At 37.6% G+C, this 21473-nt stretch overlaps 1 protein-coding gene across 1 annotated transcript; it reads left to right on the top strand.

Annotated features, from left to right (window-relative positions):
- Positions 1 to 335: 335 nt before the first annotated feature.
- Positions 336 to 20408, top strand: GPR143 (G protein-coupled receptor 143). The gene is made up of 8 exons (XM_026707489.2): positions 336 to 674; positions 3262 to 3371; positions 5184 to 5278; positions 5905 to 5997; positions 12175 to 12284; positions 12488 to 12596; positions 16983 to 17100; positions 19606 to 20408. The coding sequence occupies exons 1-8, from the start codon at positions 428 to 430 to the stop codon at positions 19903 to 19905; spliced, it is 1182 nt and encodes a 393-aa protein (XP_026563274.1). The 5' UTR covers positions 336 to 427; the 3' UTR covers positions 19906 to 20408.
- The last annotated feature ends 1065 nt before the right edge of the window (positions 20409 to 21473 follow it).

The raw sequence follows: 21473 nt of genomic DNA on the forward strand, positions 1-21473 counted from the left end.
TCAGAGCCTCGCTTTCTCTTTCAAGCTCCCCCCACTCCCACCGCCCCACCGCCCCAAGAGGCTCAGACTCGGTCCTGCAAGAAGCGATGCGTTTTGAGTGAAGCCCTGCCAATGCCTCGGAGCAAAGAGAAGGGAAGACACGCGCTTCGGATCTCTTGCTCCCCCCGTTTTCGCTGCCCCACGAAAATTTCCGCCTGACGGAAAGAAAGAAAAAGAAAGAAAGAAAAACAAAAACACGGAGCCGGGACTGGCAGGTCCGGGGGCTTTAGGAATCGCGACTTCGCCACATGATCCGGCCATCGCGTGACTCCCATCTCGAAGTTGCAGGAGGAAAGAGGGCAGAAAGCCTGCAAGAGCTTCCTAGGAGCGAGCGAAAGCGTGTTGCTCTTCCTCCCATCCCGACCCTCTAGTCTCCTAAAAACTTGCCATGGCCTCTCCGCGGCTGGAAACTTTCTGTTGCCCCAACCGGGACGTCTCCACGAAGCTTGTCGTGTCTTTCAAGCCAGAGATCTTTTGTGGGGTTTGCCTTGGCAGCGCCTCGGCCGGGATTTTCTTGACCGCCCTGCAGCTCCTCCCGAAGAAGGGCCGGGGGTCCCGGGCGATTTCCAAGGCTTCCTCCTCCTCCTCCACCATCCTCCTCCTCATCTCCGCCTGTGATATGTTGGGCTCTCTGGGTAAGAAGGTCACTTCTGGTGACATGGGCCGCTATATACATTTGGTAACTAAATAAGGAGGTTTGGGGGAGAATCCCACCAAAGAACAGAGAGACGGGAGGGGCTGGACGAAAGAGGGAGTAAGAGAGAATCTAAGGATATTTTAATATAAGACGAAGGTAGACAGTGGTTGACAATGCACATCAATGATTAGGAACCCAATAAAGCTTCACTAGCATTGCAGCCTGGTTTCTGCTTTGTAACAAGCCCAGTGATTTTAAGTGGACTTCTTACTCCTAGGTCAGGAAATATGAAATTTCAGATGTTTTAAGACTGAATCTCTTTTTTTTTCTGTTCATTAACTTTAATGCATCCAGAGGGATTGAAAAGGCTTACCATGGCATTTCATATGGACTGAACAGGCCAGGTTGGCTACAGTTATAATTACTGGGAAAGCTGTAAGAAATGATGTTATTCTGCTGGCAGTTGGGTTAGGGGAACTAGTGCACCAAACAAAACTTGGAATATGACATTTTAATAGGGAATATTAATGCAGAGGGTTGGATTAGAAGGCCTACAAGGTCCTTTCCAACTCTCTTATGTTATCCTAAGACAACAGTACTAGTAAATTAGCTCCTCTGACATAGATAAAGAAAAAATAGGCAAAAAAGGCAAGTGTCTGGTAGAGTAGGTTGAAATTTATTCCTGTACTTTCTGATACGCATTATACGTTCAAAGTAAGGTATGGTTTATGATTTGTATTTATGACTTGGATTGCAGTTGCTGTTGCTATCAGTTCATTTTAGCATTATATGAAAAGCCAGCTGTTCTGTTGCCTAATTGGTTTGTCTACTAGTATGATAAGCATTCTTGATCCCCTTTTCACAGACTTAATACTCAAGACTCATAATTAGATAAATTTGAAGCCAAATAGAAAAGCCTTCAATGACCAGAATTATCCTTAAACTTGCTGTTCTAAATGCACACAGAAAGAAATATCTTTGGATGTAATGGGAATTGCTTCTTAATTTACATGCAGTTAGACTTGGTATGCACTATAACAGAAAGTCATTTTTTAAAAGATAGATTGCTGTTAGGTAGATGAAATAGTAATGAATATTAGTTATTTCACAGTTTAACCCATATTCTCCAGTGAAAAACTGATTGATGTATTAAGAGTGACTCAGATAGAATATGAAGGAAAACGAATCTACTGCTTTATATTTTTTTCAAACATATTTATTTAAATACAGTTTTTTTCTTTTCTGGTATTTGTAATACAAATTGCTAAAAAGTCCAATTTAAAAAACTCTCTTTTCCCCTTGTCTCATGAAAAGTATTCATGAACGCAGAATGGGAGGGTGGGAAAGAGAGACAGACAGAAAGAGAGCGAGCAAGAGAGAGAGCGCTCATTGACCTATTTATTTTCACTGCCACATTTCCACTGAAGAATTTGGTTAAAACCATTCAGTTTTTAATCACTTACATGTCTTAGTTCATGAATGAAATCCATCCTTTCAGATCTAGACATTCACATGACCCTTGTGAAAATTTTAAGTCTGCAGGCAAGCATATGATTTTTCCCAATCCTTCTCCCACAACGAAGCCATAGAAGACAATCCCCATTAATCCGGTCAGTGGTTCTTGCAGTATGCAGCCTTACTGTGACAAAGGTCACTGAGAATGCAGATTATCCATCCTTCTTTCCAGAAAATGGCTAGGATAGACTAAAGAACGGACAGCAGATTCTCATATTGCTGATCTTTTCCTTATTGGCCAGGCAGGCAGCTGTGGACCAGAAGACGGAAGGCGAAAGTGTATGTATGTAAGAGAGAATAAAACTGTAGTACTTCTAATCCTGGTTCATACCAAAGATGTACAGTTTCTACATTTTCTCTCCCCAGTACATACACAAAAGCAAAGGTGACAGAGAGATCACTGGGCCTTTAACTGTCAGGCCAGAGCCTTTATCAAAGTACCCCTTGAGAAGGAAAACACCCTCCCATTGCAATACAAATGGATCTTTACTGAAAGATAAAAACAGAAGCAAAGGCGGTGGGTGTCCTCAATCCTGCCTTACCTCACATAAGATGAGGGATGAGAAAAAATAGATAAAAAGAATGTTTTCCAGTCCTTAAGGCCAGATCCTGAGTTACATGGGAAATAAGCTTTGGAAAGTAGAGCAGCAGAACCAAATCCTTGTCCATCATGTACCTTTCTTCTTGGTAGCTTCTGCTTGTATTTGAGGAGAGAAAGGGGACAGTGAAAGGCACTGAAATAAAAGCAACAAAAATATTTGGAACATATAGTTTAGAAAATGTTTTCCCCTTTCAAGGGTCTTTGAAAGCAGGAACTAAACACAAAGAGGTTTTAGACTGACTAGCAACACCAATGGAATATAATAGTTCTAAAAATGGGCAATCCTTGGGAGATTCAAAATAATTCAGAATAGAATAGCTGCAAGTTATAAAAGGGAAAACCAATTCATCACAGAGAAAACTGAATGAAGTCAAAAAAAATCTAATAATTTTGGAAAGTATAAAGCAACATGAATATTAAAGTGGTCAGAGCTGTACCTTATTAATATAGATTTATTCTCTTCTTATAGGTATAATCTTCCGATCTATCGTCTGGTTAGGATTCCCAGACTTTGTGGCAAACATATCTTTAGCAAATGAAACTAATATATGGCCTGCTACATTCTGTGTAGGAAGTGCGGTAGGTATAAATGAAGTAAATGAAATTGCTGCTAGGTTGCATTGATACCTCTCTCCTTTGAAAAGGTCAGGATAGATTACTTGGGGTGTGTTCTCATTCTTTCTCACCCAGGGGAATATTGGAAATAAATTATTCAAAGATATGGGGATTCTGTCTGCCTATTTGTACAGGAAAAGAAAAGATCATATTTGATATGGGGGCACAATAAGTAGATTAATGAAATACCAAGCTTAAAAATGGGCCTGAGCAGCTGTAGAGAAAAAAATAACTGGAATGCAAACTAAAGTGAAAATTATTCACAGTACTGTTGCAACTTACATTCCTCCAGGCAGGGCATGGGCAGTGACTTGGAATGTTGGTGATTGCTCCATTCCAAGCCTTCCTCGGGTGCTGGTCATGTAATCCCAAACAGAGCATTAAGTGGCCTGCTATGCTTAAGCTATCCTGACCTATGACCAAGGTTGATAAAAGCATTATAAAGCATTCCAGAAGACGCGTTTCTCATGCTTTTGTTTCCTATTTTATATTGGTAAAGTGATTCAGTGTCTCATGAACTGTTCACTTTTTTTGGTTGGTTTAGGTGCAAAAGCTGCAAGAGCTAAATCCATATACAGTAGTTCCCAGATTTATGCTAGTAATAAAAATTTTGTGACTTTTGCAAAAATATGTTTTTGTATAAAAAAAAAACAGGTTATAGTCTAAAGCAGGAAATTCTATGCCCATTTATTTAATAATAATCACGTTGAATGTACTTAACTTCTGCTCTTCATTTAATTTTAGGGCAGCATTTGCTTTCAATAACTGGGTTTTTTAAAGCTGAATTTCATTTTTTTTCCTTTGAGAAAAAAGTTTGACTTTCAATATTGCATGCAGCTTGATTAAATTATAACTTTCTGCAGGTATTACCTTTGCAATAGTGACTAAAAATGATATAAGACAAAAGTAACTTAAGTAAAAATAAAAAATTGAAGGAACTAAAGTGGAAGTCAAATAGAAATAAAGGTTCAGTCCAGTGTAATATGTAGTGAAAATTCAGTCCCCATGAGCAAAAATGCTGTATTTGTAAATATTATTAAGAACTGATACGTTATCTAAACAAAATGTGTGAATTGTGTACAGTTTGTGTACACAATGTGTACAGTTTGAAATTAGTTTGATTGAAAACTGCATATTCTAAGTTCCTTCCTACTTTCATAAGGAATATGTGCAATCAAGTGTAATATATTTAATAATTTTATCATGAAGTACAGTCACTAGTCCTGAGTAACCAAGATTATGAGACCCACTCCTAGTTTCCTTTAGTTCGACTTCTCATGTATACCATGCTTAAATATCTTTTTAATATCTTACTGTTCTTTTGGAGTAAAAAAGAGAGGATTCTGTAGTTGAATAAACTGCATTTGGATTATGCAGGATTTTGGATTTGATTCTAAAAATTGTAGATTCTAAGTCTGCATCTCTTTAAAGTAGCTATGTGTTTTCCTATATTCACCTGACTATTGGTGAGATCAGTGGTATAATTCTGGGAAAAGATGCAGATATGGTAAAGACCTGAATTCATGCTCTGGCATAATCTAAAACATCCCCCCCCCCCAATTATTTGAATTTGAAGCGCAGAACACACCTATTACATATATCTGAATTTAGGAAGGAACATGCTATTCATAGGTAGGTGGAAATTATTTGACTCAATTGTCTTTGGTGTACTGTGTAGTATACTGAACACAGCTGGACATAGCATTTCAGACTTACAAGTAACAATATTTCAATAATCCTGTTCTAAGTACCTAAGATTTTCTGTTTGTTTCTCAGATGTGGATTCAACTTTTGTACAGTGCTGTCTTTTGGTGGCTGTTTTGCTATGCTGTGGATTCATACTTGGTTGTTAGAAGATCAGCAGGAGTAAGGTATCACAGATGAACATTACATTTTAAACACGGGATATTTTCAGGATGGCATATTTTCATGGTTAGGTGCACATTTAGTTTTATCTTCATGAATGAAATATGGATAATGGTTTGCTTAATATTTAATATGAGAGCCAATTTGGCATAGTGGTTAAGGAATCAAGCTAGAAATGAGGCGACTGTGAGTTCAAGTCCTGTCTTAGGCACAGAGCCTATGACCTTGGATCAGTGACTTTCTCTCAGACCAGGAAAGAGGCAAAGTCACCTGTTTCTGAAAAACTTGTCAAGTAAAATACAAGGACTTCTCCAGGCAATGTGTAAGAATTGAACACAATTGAGCGGAAGAAACAGAAATGTATTTCCTTGCTACTTAATATCTGCTATCAACATTCAATTGGCTTTTATTCTGTTTAGATTTGCTGCAGAATGTGTATTTTCACATTGATATTTTCTATTGTTGTATTGCTTTGAGAGATGCAAACTGAAACTCTTTTCAAAGGCTTATTTTTGTATTCTTTTTTCGCCACCAGTTCAACTTGCCTTGAAATATGAAACGACTCATGTATTTTGTGAAGTTGACAAGGAGCAATATTCACATCTTATTTTTCTGTACAATATCATTCTAGCACTATTGTGTTGTACCATATGATGACATGGGGCTTGGCAATTTTGCTGTGTGTGGAGGGAGTTGCTATGCTCTACTATCCTTCAGTTTCTAGGTAAGTCTAACATTGCCTGAATTTTAAATCATTTCGATCATTTGTTTAAATTAAAGGACACCGAAGGATATTGGTTAGGTCCATATTTATTAAAAGGAGGGGAATCTAATTATGTGAAAGCCAGCTTCACTGCCATGGTATACAATGGAACCCAACTTTTGTTATGTTGCTCAGCCTTGAGGAGATTACTTTTCCAAAGTTAGGGATTTGTTAGTGTCTGTAAACAACAGGGGAATTTGCATGGTGGAGAAAAATTAAGAATAATTTTAATTATACTTGTCAAAAATAATTAAAATACCTGATTTAATATTTTCTTGAGTAAGTGTTAGAGTCTAATGACTGTTATAAGAAAAATCCTGCAGGGCAAGCTTTTGTCACAATACAGTGCTAATGTGGATATTGACAGGAGTTATTTTAGGGGCACCTAAAGGCATAAAATATTTGGATCTTCCTCCCACTACTAGCTTTTGTTAAACTGCAAACATCCATTTTTCCAGATAATTTTAATCTCACAATGGAACTCTAGTATTAGGAGGCCTGTGAGAGATGGGGAATTGTTAAAGCAGTGAGATATGAAATTTGTACATGGAAGAAGTTACATCCTTTTTGTTTGCTGATTTTTTTTTGTTCCCAGTTTTCTCAAATTCTTAAATTGGCCTGCTGTATTTCTGTAAGAAATATTTCTGTATTTCTGCTGTATTTCTGCTCCATTCAAAATCCAAGAAAGAAATACTTAGACTCTGATTAATCAGAGAAAAGATATCTTTCACTGGAAATCAAGTGGTAGCAACAAAAGAATTCTGAATCTGAGAAAATGGGCACGTAAATCACATATGCAAAGTAATGGCAACGTTCCCACCCCCAATAGTTCAATTGGCTCATCCAATTAAAAGTTGTGTGTATCATCATGTGGGCATCTCCAGGTGGTGATGAGGCCTCTATCCGTTGACCTTGAAATATTTTGATAAAGAGATGCAGCTGCGCATAGCATAGGATAGAAGCCCAAGCAAGAATCTACCCCCCCAGTTTATACAGTCCGTTTGTAACACCTTCAGCTCACTTCCCATAACCAGTCTCCCCTCCTCCCCGCGTTACTTAGGACAGCTGAAAGATGCAAAGCAAAGGGAGAAAATCTTGAAGGCTGACATTCGTTCCTCCTGCAAAAAAGAGGTTAGTTCTAGAAAAGATAAAAATAGAAGGTAACAGGAAAATATACATGTAACACCATAATACTATTTCTTAGGGTTTATCAGGATATTTAGTACGAAATGCCTTGATAAGCTTAGGAGCTCTAACATCCTTCTCATTCACCCATTCAGACTGGGAAGGAGGAAAATGTTTCCAAACAATCAAATATTGGAGTCGACCCAATTTGTTTTCGAGAATCCAAAATTTCTTTAACTTCAAAATGTTGTTCACCTTCAATTAGCAAAGGCACGGGGGGATCGACCTGAGCTGGTCTCAAGTCGGAGGTATGTTCAGGTTTTAACAAACTAACATGGAAGACAGGGTGGATTCGTTGGAGGGTTTTTGGTAATTGCAGTTAGACTGCCACAGGATTCACAAATCGTTCATTTGGAAAAGGTCCAACATTTCTTAGGTCCAAGCTTTTTTGACTTTTGTGTGGTTTGCAAATATCTGGTGGATAAAAAGACCTTGTCACCAACTTGATATGGTTTTTGTGGACTTCTCTTTTTATCTGCAAATTTTTTATGAGCTTGATGAGCTTCATCTAATGCTTTACGGGTAACGGGCCAGGTAAGCTTGAGCTGTGTTATCCATTCATCTAATGACTGAATGTTAGGTTTCTCCTGTGGAAACTTGGGTATGGGTACAAAATCTTGTCCCGAAGCCACTTTAAATGGAGTAAACCCTGTACTACTATGTACCGAATTGTTATATGCCACCTCAGCGAATGGCAATAGGTCAGCCCAATTATCTTGCTGATAATTTATATAACATCTAAGATATTGTTCTATAGTTCTCTCACAAACCCCAGTGGTTTGTGGGTGGTGGGCGGAGCTTAAGCCCTGGGCGGAGCCCAATAACTTCAGGAACTCCTTCCAAAAGTTTGAGGTAAACTGGACACCCATGTCTGAGATTATGCGTTCAGGCCACCAAAATTGCCTTTTAACCAAGTGTAAGGTTTTCACGAATCCAAAATGTCCAGCAGCTTTAGAGTCATGAGCTTGCTGTAATATTTGGTTTCTCAGCTTCGCTGGCACATATAATTTGGCCCCCACCCATGCCAATCCATCTCTAACCATACAGTTATTTGAGTGAGCAAGGAACCAATCATCAAGTTTTAGAGCGTCTTTTAATTGTGCAGTTAAATTGTTTGATAAATTGACTTCCTTATTTTTCTGGGCTCTGGTAACCATTGGAGCTTCCAACTGTTTGGTTGGGACAATAGGCCGTACCACTTCTTGGTGAGCACTATTGTATTGAGGTAATCTAGATAAAGCATCCGCCATGAAGTTCTTTCTCCCTGGAATGTACTTCAATGAAAAATTAAAGCGCTTAAAGTACTGTGCCCAGCGAACTTGCTTGGGAGAAAGCTTCCGAGGTGTTTTCAAAGCCTTCAAATTTTTATGATCCATCCACACCTCAAATGGGTGTTTTGCCCCTTCTAACAAATGCCTCCAGGTTAACAGAGCCCAAGCTTCTTTTTCCCAGATGGCCCATCTTCTTTCGGTTTCAGTTAGTTTATGGGAAATATATGCACACAGTTACAGAGTCCCCCATCTCGTTTGCTTGTAGTAACACCACCCCGACTGCTACGTCACTTGCATCGGCTTGGATTACAAAAGGAGCGTCCATGTTCAGGTGCTTGAGCACTGGTTCAGCAGCAAACAGTCATTTCAGCTTCTCAAAAGCGGCTAGACATTCCATGGACCATTCCAGTGGTTTACTAGGCTTCAGTTTCACCTCCCCTTTGGTTTTTAGGAGATTTGTGATAGGCATTGCAATATTCGCAAAAGCAGGGATAAATTGATGGTAAAAATTGGCAAATCCCAAGAAACTTTAAAGTTGCTTCCTGGTGCAGGGAGGGGCCCATTCCAACACGGCACGAACTTTCCCCAGATCCATTTTTATGCCATCATGTGATATGCAATAGCCTAAATAGTCATTTTTTTCCTGGTGGAATTCATACTTAGACAACTTTGCATACTGCTCAGCAGCTCAAAGTTTTTCCAGAACTGACCACATTAGTTTCACATGTTCATCACGAGTCTCCGTGTAGGTAAGAATATCATCAACATAAACCAACACCCCTTTGTATAAATGTTCATGCAACACCTGATTGATCATTTGCATGAATACTGCATGGGCTCCCTGTAGGCCAAATGGAAGAACGTTGAATTGGAAACAGCCCATTGGGCAGTTAAAAGCAGTTTTCCATTCATCCCCTTCCTTAATTCGAACTCGGTAGTATGCTTCTCTCAGGTTGAGTTTCGTAAAAATTTTCCTTTTGGCCAAGTGGGCCAACATATCCTTCATCAAGGGGAGGGGGTACACATTCTCCACCGAAATAGCGTTGAGGTTTCTTTTGTCAACACATAAACGAAGGGAGCCATCTTTCTTCTCATGGAACAATACTGGGGCTGCTACCCGGGGTCTAGCAGGTTGGATGAAACCACGTTTCAAATTTATATCGATAAATGACCGCAGCTCTTCTAGCTCCTGTGGTGTCATCGAGTACAGTTTCTGTTTTGGGAGTTTCACCCCTGGTAAAATTTGAATGCTGCAATCTGTTGAACAATGGGGGGGGGGGGAGCTTGTCCGAGGCCTTTTCACTGAATATCTCTTTTAAGTCCCAATATTCCTCCAGAATGTTCTCTTCCCCCTTCAGACTCTCGGTGCCAATGGAGGCCAGCTCAGTGGGATTCTTGAATTTTGGTTGAGATTGCCCCTCCCCTTCTGGGTGTTGGTCAGTAGGTATGCACAATGATCCCCTCCTCCAATTAACATGGGGGTTCCATTTCTGGAGCCAGGGCAAACCCAGTATTAGGGGGCACTCCATCCCAGGAGCCACAATAAAACAGAAAGTCTCTCTATGCTTCCCCATCGTCATTTCTACTGGTTCTGTCATGAAGTGTGTAGGACCACCCCCAGTTACCAATCCATCCAGTTGGCAGAAGGCTATGGGCGTTTTTAAAGTCTTTAGCCTTAAGCCCATTTTCTCTACTACCTCCGAGCTGATTACGCACCTTGTGCACCCAGAGTCTAACAAGGCCAGCATTTCCCCTTTGGCTCCCGACGTGGGTACCCTTAATCTCACTGGAATGGTCATAGGGCCCTTGTTTGGACTTACCAGTGAGTCATCTTCCGATTCGGATTCACTCTCCTCAGAAGAGGTTGGAGTTCCCAGCTCCTCTCCTTTTGGAGGGGTGATCTCTACAACCTCCTCCGCTTTAAGTGCTGTTTCGCGAGGCTTTGCTGGGGGTTTCTCATGTTTTCTTTCTCCTCCCGGTTCCCCCTTTGGCTCTAGCTTGGCACAGCAGTCTGCAGCCCGGTGATCTTCCTTCCCACATCGAAAGCATGCAGTGGTCTTGGGTTTTGCCGCCATTCCTCCCTTTTGGGGTTTTAAGGCTTCTCGAGGGCTGGTGGGGGGAGGACTTGCTCCAACCAAGACCCCCCCCCAGTGTCTGTTTCGGGTCAGATCAATTTCCACCTCTGATACCAGCACGTACCACAGCTGCAGCTCACTGGGGTCTCTTCTGGCAATACAGCTTTGATATACATCTTCATTCAACCCATCTTTAAAAGCTTCTATCAGGGCTCCCTGGGACCAGCCTTGAATATGACACACCAGCTCTCTAAATTCCTGGGTGTAGTCGGACACTGATCTCCACCCCTGATTTATGGTCTTCATCCTAATTCTGGCCTTACGTTCAGCAAGTGGGTCTTCAAACCTGGCCTGCAGTGCAGTCATGAACAGGTCATAATTCATCAGCTGAGGGGCATTATCATTATGCAAAGTCACCATCCACTTTGCAGCTGTTCCCTCCAGAGCCCTTGTAACACATCGAACTTTGGCTGCTTCTGAGGAAAAATCCCCTCCATATTCCTCCATATGGCTCCAGCCTTGTGCCAGGAAGAATCCTAACTCCTTGGGATTCCCCCCCATATTTTACTTCCAACAGAGGCACCTTTGGAGTTCTATGTCTTCTGGCAATTACTCCCCCTGCTGGGGGGCCCTGGGCTGCTTCTGCCTGTTGCGCTAGCCCAGGTTGATTTATGGGGGTGGCTGCTCTGATTCTTCAGGCTGGGGCTGCCTCCCCCTCCTCTTCCTCATACCTTTGATCAGTTTGAGGTTCTCCGATAGCTTCATTTAAAAGATGCATGGCTTGAGTTAGTAAAAAATTCTTTCTTTCCTTCTCTTGCCATGGCTCCTCTCTTCTATGCCGACGGGTAGTGGTCACTCCTGGAGGAGGTTTTTCTTCAGGATCCTTCCAGCCGACTCCCAGGGACCATTTGGGTTTTACAGCTGGTTTTTCACCAAGACTTAATTCTACTAACAAGTCGGCTTCCCCTGCTGCCTCTAATAGCAGGGAATCTTGTCCTCCAGTCACTCCCAGGTCTTCTTGGTCCCTGGCTGGATTTGACATTGTGTTCAGACCCCCTTGGAAGAAAATTTATTAATTCTCTGGGTGGGCTGGTAATGTGGAGATTCAGAATAATGTCAGCTGGTGCGCCATTCAAAATCCAAGAAAGAAATACTTAAGATTCTGATTAATCAGAGAAAAGATATCTTTTACTGGAAATCAAGTGGTAGCATCAAAAGAATTCTGAATCTGAGAAAATGGGCGCGTAAATCACATATACAAAGTAATGGCAACGTTCCCACCCCCAATAGTTCAATTTTTCTATAAATGGAATCAATTAAGTAGCCTCCTGAAAGCTTCCACCTTCATAAGATTTCTCCATATAGTCATTCTTTGTTTGAAAAATAGTTACTGTACTATCACTATCAGTTAAATACTATGTATTTGTCCACACAAATATATAGCCAGCTAGCAGTCAATGCTACCACACTGAAAATGCCTATTCAATGTATTCCTAGTTGCATTGTAAGCAAAGCACAAGAAATCATCTTTGATTAAGCAGGAAGCTTTTTCAATTTGGGAACAAATAGATTAGAATTATAATCTGTCCTTTCTCCCTATTGTACAGTTGTGAAAATGGATTGGAGCATGCAATTCCTCATTATGTCACCACATACGTTCCACTGGCGCTTGTTTTGATGGTCAACCCAATTCTTTTTAGTAGAACTGTGGCTGCCGGTAAGATTCCAAATGGCAATTGGACTTTTCATAAGAAAAAAGGAAGATTAACAGAGCAATTCTACTTACTAGGAAAGTGGGGGCGGGAGCAGATCCATGTATATTGCCTTCTGCATTCAAAATGTGGCAGGCTTGCCCTAGATAGGCAGGATCGGCTTCTTTATTGAATGATATATTGAACATACTTCATTTCTGCTTCTCAGTTGCATCTTTATTGAAGGGAAGACAAGGAATCTACACAGAGAATGAAAGGCGGCTGGGGACAGAGATTAAAAATCGCTTTTTCAAAATTATGCTGATCATTATTGTTTGGTAAGATTAAAAAAAATTAAAGAAAACTTTTCAAAGACAGGGAAATGTTGGTTTTTTTGGCTGAACTATATGTATTTTCTTGATATGTAAGTGCTCCACTATAATTTTAGTGTAAGATTCCTTTGTCTCTTCCTGATAACACAAAACTTTTTTTTAATGTTGCCTTTGGCAACAGTATTTATCTCTCACATATGGTGGTACAGTGGTTAGAATGAAGTATTGCAGGGTAATTCAACTTCCTGCCAGGTGTTCGATCCTCACGGCTCATGGTTGATTCAGCCTTCCATCCTTCTAAGGTCGGTAAAATGAGGAGCCAGACCATTGGCTGTAATATACTGACTCTGTAAACCACTTAGAGAAGTCTGTAAATCACTATGAAGCAGTATATAAGTCTAGGTGCTATTGCTATATATTAATGTATTATTTATATATCATCCAAAGCAGATTTTATTTTATATTCTTGGAATAAAATTTCCATAAAGAAAAACATTAGCAAATATAACTGGAAAGATCATTCTGGATACTAAGGAACTCTATGAAATATTTACTCTGAGACTGTTTATCCTACACATAAAAACCAAAAGTTTTGCCAACAAATGAGGGATTTAAAAATAATAGGAGAGGATGACCTGGAACATAAAGCAATAATATATTTGAAAGCACAGGCATTTCTGGAGCATTTATGTAACCTATCATTGATTGACCCACTGTCAGGTTTAGGTTGTTTTTGTAATTTTTTTTTTCATGATTCAGTCATAATTTATTCATCATGATTTCATATGCAGGACGAGGACTTTGCAGGACGAGGACTATTAGATAGATGTAGTTGATATAAATTAGATAATAATGAAGCTGATGAATAAATCAGTGTTAATGTCAGAATTCATCATCCAGAAATAATCAGTCTAGGAATCAAATTATGCCAGACAATAAAAGCAAGGGTGGTATGCTTAAAAGACAGAGGGAAAGTCAAAACTCTATAGTAATGAGCTGAAAAGGAGGTCTTGTGGAAAAGCTGATAGAAGACTAGTTTAAAAATCAAATTAGAAGAATATAGGTAAATATGAATTAATTACTCAAGATGTTGGAAAAAACTGGGGGTTCTGGTTTGAGCCCCTTCGGCGACAGACCGAAATCTGCGATCGTGTGTGGTTTTGATCTGTGCTCGCCGCCGAAGTGCCCCGAGCCGGCTGGTTTCAGGGCTAAGCCACCCTGTAGAGGTGGTGAAGAGGGGGGAGCAGGGTCGAGGTGAACCGCATCTCTTCTCCCCAGCTGGCCATTACTCCCTTTCCCGAAGCTGCTTGTAGTGGTGGTCAGAAATGGCCACCTCAAAGAAGAATTTGACCGGAAAAGAATATGCAGGAGGAAGATAAGAGAAAGTTTTGGCTGACCGGGTTGAACTGAAAAAGCAACAATACAAGGTACCCTGGTATTTGAATTATAAAGAATCATTGTTTCCAAAGAAGACTTTGAAGCGGCGAATGAGAGAGGGAAGGGAAAGGATTTGGGTTTTTTTTCTTTCCTTCCCCATATTGACAACTAAGATTTAAGCAAGAAACCAGCTAAAATCCACTTTGACATTAACAGGCATTTAAGCTGAAAATAAAATGTCAAAGGGATGATAAAGATTTCTGGACTCTCAAAAACTTTTAAAAGAAGGAGAGGAGAGAAAAGTAAAAAACAAAAGGGTGGGATCTGAAAAAATGGAGGAGACCACCTGGAAGTGAAAGGAATTAATAGTGAAACTTTAACAAGATTCCTCAAAGATACATTTTAACTGAAACTTTGTAACATGATAATAGAACCCCAGGAAGAGAAAGTGGGGAAAAAGAAGCAAGAAGAAACAGCATTGGATTATTTGGGTTATTTGGTGATTTTTGGATTTTTGGTTATTGGATCTAAAGGACTAAAATTAATCGGGTGGTTGTTTAAAAGTTTTTAAAATGGTATCACTCTTGGAAGAATTGAAAATGGAACTTAAAAAACAAAGAAGATGCACAAGAAGGAAGAAGTAAAGGTATCATACTCCAATTAGTGACTATAGGGGAAAATTTTGTTTAATGAGAAAAGGAAATATGAAATTGAAACAGGACAGACAAAAGTATAAATATGATGACTAGAAAGGTATTGAAACTTAGAAAAAGATATATATAACTGAATTTAGAAAGGAATGAGATAATTAAAAGCAAGGTTCAGAAAACTAAAGGAAGGGAAAAATTATTGAGAAAATGTTAAAATAGTAATAAGATATGGAATAGAACTCAAAGACGAATATGAAATTGAGTTTGTGTCTGTATGGAGAAGTGATAACCCGGGACCATGCTATTCTCAAAAAAGAAATTTTACTTGTATTATGTTTTGTGAAAACCCAAATAAAATTTTTACAAAAAAAAAAGATGTTGGGAAAAACTAATGTATGATATAAAATGCGTATCATGTTGGGCAACCCTCAGATTTCTCAGAATTTTAATTTTGTAAATAACACTATAAAATCTATAGCTATAATATATATATACGGTGCAACTTTAAGTTTTTTAAAAATCCCCCAAATTTGAAAGACTGAATCGAGCTTTATAGCTATTTCATCAAATAAATTGATTATGTGCCATCAACTAGGTTTTGATTTTTAGCAACCACATAGATATATTTTCTCCATGACAATCTAACCCCAAATCACATAAATATTCAAGTCATTCCATTTCTCAGCTTTCTTCCCTTCAGTATAGAAGTGAAAAATAGTCAGGATGGCACTTTTTTTGGTTCTACTATTAAGTAATTGAAGCTTTAAAATTATTTGGTCATTGACTTTAAAGAACCTACAGCAGATTTTGCAGTAAATGAGGAACATTTCTATCCACTCCTGCCTTTCTTGTTCTCTGAATGTACAGATCTCTGGCTGTTAACATGTTAGTAAGACTGAAAATCATAACTGGGATACAGTAACCCAGCACTAATAAGACAAACAAAGTAAAATTTCTTGGTCCTATACTTTTATGTATATACACACACACATGCAACACACACACACACACACACTATATATATATATATATATATATATATATATATATATATATATATATATATATATATATACACAATATATGTTGTATGCAGATAGCTATGGATATGCAAATATAGACATAGAAATTTGAGAGCCAGTTTGATGGTTAAGGTATTAGGCTAGAAAATGGGAGATTGTAAATTCTAATCCTGCCATGGGTATGAAAGCCAGTTGAGTGACCTTGGGCCAGTCATCTCTCTCAGTTCAATCTACCTCACAGAGTTTGCTGTGGAGAAAATAGGAGTTGAAAGGTGTGTTGAATATATTGACTGCCTTGAATTATTTATAAAAATAATAAAGGGTGGATATAAATAAATAAAAATATTGTTATGTATATTCAAACACCATGTTTGATAATAAATTGTCTGATATATTTAGCAGTGTTTTTATATTAAACATGTTTTAGAGATGTTTAGGGAAGGGGGGGGTCAAAAAAAATGTCAAGATTAGGTGGGCAAAACTCCTCTCCTTTTTAATGTGTTTATGAATGTCACATACAAGTAAAAAAGTGGAATTTGCAATCACATAATTGTGCCCACTGCCTTGACTTTTATCAACCCCCATCGATGCTCCTGTCATCATCTCTTTTTATATAATTTCTTACCCACAGTGTTGTTCAAAGTTTGTGGTTTGGAACGAAGCTGCATTTTCTGGTATAGGAAGCCATGTATTCTGATGACACCGATATTGGAATAAAGTGTTTCATATTCTCTCAGAAAGAATGATAGATCTCACTATTGAACTTTCCATAAGATATATTGGTGGTAATTAGGGATAATTATGATTATATGGAGATCTCTTGCTTACTCTTTTTTTCTTGTTTTAATCATTCTGGTTCACCTTTTGAGTAGGTAAATGACATAAAACTATCCTAGTTGAAAGGTTTTAATGACTAGACTATGGGCTAAATTAACCCCACATAGAGTGTATAATAGACTTTTCCCACTTCATAAATTGTAAGTACTAAGCAAATATAATCTATCAGATGAAATACTGTCTAAGTGCACTTACTATTTCTATTGTTATGTAACAGTACAGCTTGATATAATATTAAGAAGTAAAAAAAATCCATTCATTTTATAACTGTAGAGTTATAATAGTGCTCTAACTAAAACACATTATTTAATGATTTTTCAGTACTTCTGTCACTTTGAAGGAATTTTAACAAAATAATACTGTGTGTATTCATACTAATGTTTATTATCCCTCAAAGGAAAACAAGTAACCTTGATAGAAAATTGTTTTAATTTTGCTTTGAAAATAACAAATAATTATAAAGCCTTCTGTCTTGTTTTTATCTATAACTTTTACATCCATAAAAGCTGGTCATCAAATATCATAAATGAGAGTCTTCTGTTCTACCTGGAAATGCAACCAGATATCAGTGGAAGCTCCTTGAAAAATATCAGAAATGCTGCCCTGATCACATGGATTATAATGGTATGGGCTTTTCTAACATGTTGCTCACAGGGAAACTGCCAGCATATTTAAGGCCGCCTCCTGTACATACAGAAATTTTAAGCAAATTTACTGGATTCACACTTTATATACAACTGTGGTTTGATTAACAGTAACTTATTTAATAATCTGTGATAGCAATATTTCAGGTTATTTTCAAAAAGGTTCACAAAATTTTAAGCACCACAATAACTGTATTCATGTATTTATATCAGTTGAGTCATAGCAAACTTCATTTCTAGTAACTTCTTAGCCAGTTTTTCCTCTTTTTTTCTCGTATATTGTAGCAACTATACACCAAAAGTCTATTCTTGTCCTCGGCCTCCTGCTAGCATTATCTTTCCTCTCCTACAATTGCTTGCTAATTGCTTGTTAGATATTAAGAACCTTTAGAATAACAAATTAGATAATTCTCCCTCAACTATCAGCAAAAGAAGTTTAAAAGGTTATTCTGGAATAATCAGCAAGTGGTTTGGTTATTTATAGTATGATTTTGGAAAATTATAAATGGACTAAGGAATGGATTGGAAATAAGTTTTTGAAATTAATAATAAGAATACTACTTGTGAGTTGTTTAAAATCTTATTTAAAATATATGAGGTTGCTGAGCCTTAGAAGCAACCCAAAAGAAATATAATTATAATTAAAGGAGACGAGACCCACTAATAAAGAGTGGAGAAAGTTATTTTAACTTTGGAAGAATTAAAGGATATTTGAGAACAATGCCCAAAGAAAATTCTAATAAGAATGTCTGCTACCATAAAAATGAGTTTAAAAGAGGAGATAGAAGAGGATACAGCTGAGTATAAAGCTGTTTTTAATTTGGATTTTAAAATGTCAGGCTATAAAAATGATACAGAAAAAAACATTACATTGGATTTACCAATGAAACTGGTTGATTTCTTAATAACTGAAATGGATGGAAATAATAAATCAGAAGAATGACGTGGATAAATTTTTTTATCTTTGTCTTAAAAAGAAATGTGTTACACTCATGAAAGATTGCTGGAGAAAAGAAAGATAAAATGAAAATATATCAGCATTTTGGATACTATTTAAAGGGAACAAATACAGAGAATTATAAAAAAATGAAATATAAAATTGGCTTATTTGATCAAGTTTAAAATATATGTAATGTTTTTTCTCAACTAGAACTAAATGACAAGGCTATAAAATAGATAAGCTATGGGAAGAAAACTTTTTGGTTGCATTTTCAGAGAACGTAATAAACAATGGTGTTAGACGGAAAGGGGAAAAATACAAAGTTTTATCTTATTAAGACTAAAATATAGGTGGTGTTTCTGGTATGTGTTAAATTTGTGAGAGTTTCTGAGAGAAACAGAGAAAATAAAAACAAATCAACTTGTGAGCTATTTACTTGGAGGGATTAAAATTCAAGATTTAAAATAGTTTCTGGTAGCTCTTAATGTATTTTTCTTGATTAGATCCAAATGATGAGTCATTACAGATTTGTTTATAGATAAAAAATATGGGAAAAGATTTTTTGTTGTATTTTTAGAGAAAATTTTAAGTAACTGTGTTAAAAGTAAGGAAATATGAAATTGATTTGATTGTTAAAAAAACACAAGCTTTTTAAAGTAACTTTTAATAAACCTTTGCTGATTAGGATTGAATGACAAGGGCGTAAATATTAAAAATGTTATTTATTTTTCAATGTTAAAAAGCTCCTAAAGAGAGAACAATTAAATTGATATTACAGGTAGTCTGTGACTTACCACCACAATCGCAAAAATTCTGTTGTTAAGTGAGTTTTGCTCCATTTAGTCTTGCCACAATTGTTAAGAGAATCACTGCAGTTGTTAAATTAATAACACAGTTATTAAGTGAATCTGGAGAGATACTTCTTATGATGGCATCAATGAGATCTAAAGCAGAAGATACTTCCACACCGGATCAATTTGTCCAAAATATTTAAGTCACCACAGAAAACAATATGGATACCTGAAGGATATATATCTATACTATGTAAATAGCAGGAACATAAGGAAGCCAGCATTACTTAAAATATATTTTATTTCTCCATTTTGTTGTCTGATTTTTTAAAAAGAGAATGACTTGTGATTTGAGGTCTGATTCTTTAGCCTGAAATAGGAGAAACAGTAGCACAGAAAGCTGGGCTACTTTACAGTCCTCACTAAAAAATACAGTGGAACCTCGGGTCGCGACCGTAATCCATTATAGGACTACGGTTGCAAGCCAATTTGGCTGTGATCAGAAGCACAAACGACTGCACATGTCTGGACAAAAAATTGTGTGGACTGTGCATGTGCAGAAGGGGAAATCAGCACAGAAAGGGAATCTGCCACGGCCGGGTTTATTTGCCACCCGAATTTTGAATCGTGACCCGATTCAAAAATTGGGTGGATTTTTTGGTTGGAACCTGATTTGGTCCGCGACCTCAGGTTCCATTGTATAATAAACTGCACTTTGGCCCTCAAATAACTTCCTCTGTCCTTTCCTTCCTAGGGAGTGCTGAACCCCATGCAAGGCTTTCTTTTCACATTGGCTTTTTATGGCTGGACTGGTTGGAATCTGGACTTGCAGTGGCAAAAAAGCCCAATTCCATGGGATTCTCTGTCTACCTCAACTGCTGCTGGAAATGGCTATGCTTTGCCAAGCGGAAACTCAGTGAATTTCCATGACTCAAAGAAAACATCAACAGTGCCCATCCATCAGACAGATGAAACTTTAAGCATATTGTCTGAAGGAAATCTGGGCACCAATGAAGGATTAATGAAAAATTCTCCTGTCTACCAAGGCTGGTAAACAGGATTCACTCACACATTCACTGGCAAGATTTGGTCTGCTTTAAACACTGTTAGCTTATTTATTCAATTACTAGATCAGCACTGAGGAATAAATGGATATATGATCCAGACCTTGAAGAAATGTTCCACTTAATATTTACACAAGGTGACACATCATTTTTTAAATGGGACTCTATAATCATTTGTTTAACAAACAAAACAAGAAATATATGGTTGTTGAGGCAAATATAATACCAATAAATTCTGAGCATGTCAGAATGAAATACCAGTAAATTCTTTAATGTAATTTTATGTCTTCTGCAATTTGCATTACCAGCAAGAGAATTGTGCTTAATAAAAGATATTAGGGAATCTTATAATTCCAATGATTTAGCTTAAAATTGAAAACTAAAAACATTCCACTGTAACCTAGTAAGTAATTTACAAAGCATTACATGCTTACTATTATTGCTGCCATTTCTTGTTTGTTTACTTTTTCTTGGTTGAAATCACCCCACAATCGTAGTCATAGCTGCTTTTTTCTAAAATTCTTCTCCTTAACAAGTAGAGATGTGATTGTGCTAGAAGAGGGGTGAGGAACAATGGACCTGTTTATGACTTGTGGACTTCAGCTCCCAGAATTTCTGCCAGCCATCCAGCCATGCTCAGGAACTCTGGGAGTTGAAGTCCACAAGTCATAAAGAGGCCATGTTCCCCACCCCTGTGCTAGAAGTTCCCCATCACTCCTCTGATGCAGGGGTTGTATTCAGCAGGTTTTGACCAGTTCTGGAGAACCGGTAGCGGAAATTTTGAGTAGTTCAGAGAACAGGTAAATACTGATTGGAGATTTTATAGTATCCTTCCCCTGCCACCCCCACCAAGCCACACACACACACAGAAATGGTAGTAAAAATGTTTGAATCCCACCACTGTTCTGATGATGTTCACTACTTCATTCTAGCTATATCCAAAACACATGCTAATTAAGATTTAGTTCTGCATTCTGTTTCTCTACTGACCAATTACACAGTTGTGAAAGTTAACTTTTGGAGTGGGGGTGGATTGCTTTGTATTGTATTAATCATTCCTGTGTCTTTCTAGATACATATTACTGTCTTACTGTGATGGAATGATTTCTGTTAAAAGTAATGCATAAAAAAGCTATGCACCACTAATGCAAGAGGCAGTGATACAAATTATGCAGATTCATGAAAGACAACTACTGATATCCAAATTAGCAATCTCCAATATCTAGATTTAGCATATGCCTTAAAGATTAATGGATCACTGTTAGCCATAATTTCCTTTGGGCTGCTACATGAAACAAACTGTAGATTTTGTTCAACAAATAAGTTACAGTAAATTATAGCTTAAGAAGTTTGTAAACGAACAATTTAGTTTTTGTCCTTTATTATTATTTCTTTACAAAAAACACTATTTTTTAATAAAGGATTGTCTAATTAGCATTTGTCTATACCTTCTGTCAATATGAATTAGCCTTATATATTGGTGTATTAACTATATAGATAGTATAAAATCCTTTTCATTGTTATGATGGGCCTCAGTGGCTGTTGTTGTAATACATGA

Source organism: Pseudonaja textilis, chromosome 8, assembly GCF_049901715.1.
Source record: "Pseudonaja textilis isolate UNSWEBS1 chromosome 8, rPseTex1.2, whole genome shotgun sequence".
Taxonomy (NCBI): Eukaryota; Metazoa; Chordata; class Lepidosauria; order Squamata; family Elapidae; genus Pseudonaja; species Pseudonaja textilis.

What these genes read in the sequence shown, in the direction of transcription:
- GPR143 (XM_026707489.2), top strand. Translation starts at nt 428, where the DNA reads ATGGCCTCTCCGCGGCTGGAAACTTTCTGTTGCCCCAACCGGGACGTC. An exon ending in CATTCTGTGTAGGAAGTGCG is followed by an intron (nt 3,372 to 5,183) that starts GTAGGTATAAAT and finishes TTTGTTTCTCAG; the next exon opens with ATGTGGATTCAACTTTTGTA. An exon ending in TAGTAGAACTGTGGCTGCCG is followed by an intron (nt 12,285 to 12,487) that starts GTAAGATTCCAA and finishes TCTGCTTCTCAG; the next exon opens with TTGCATCTTTATTGAAGGGA.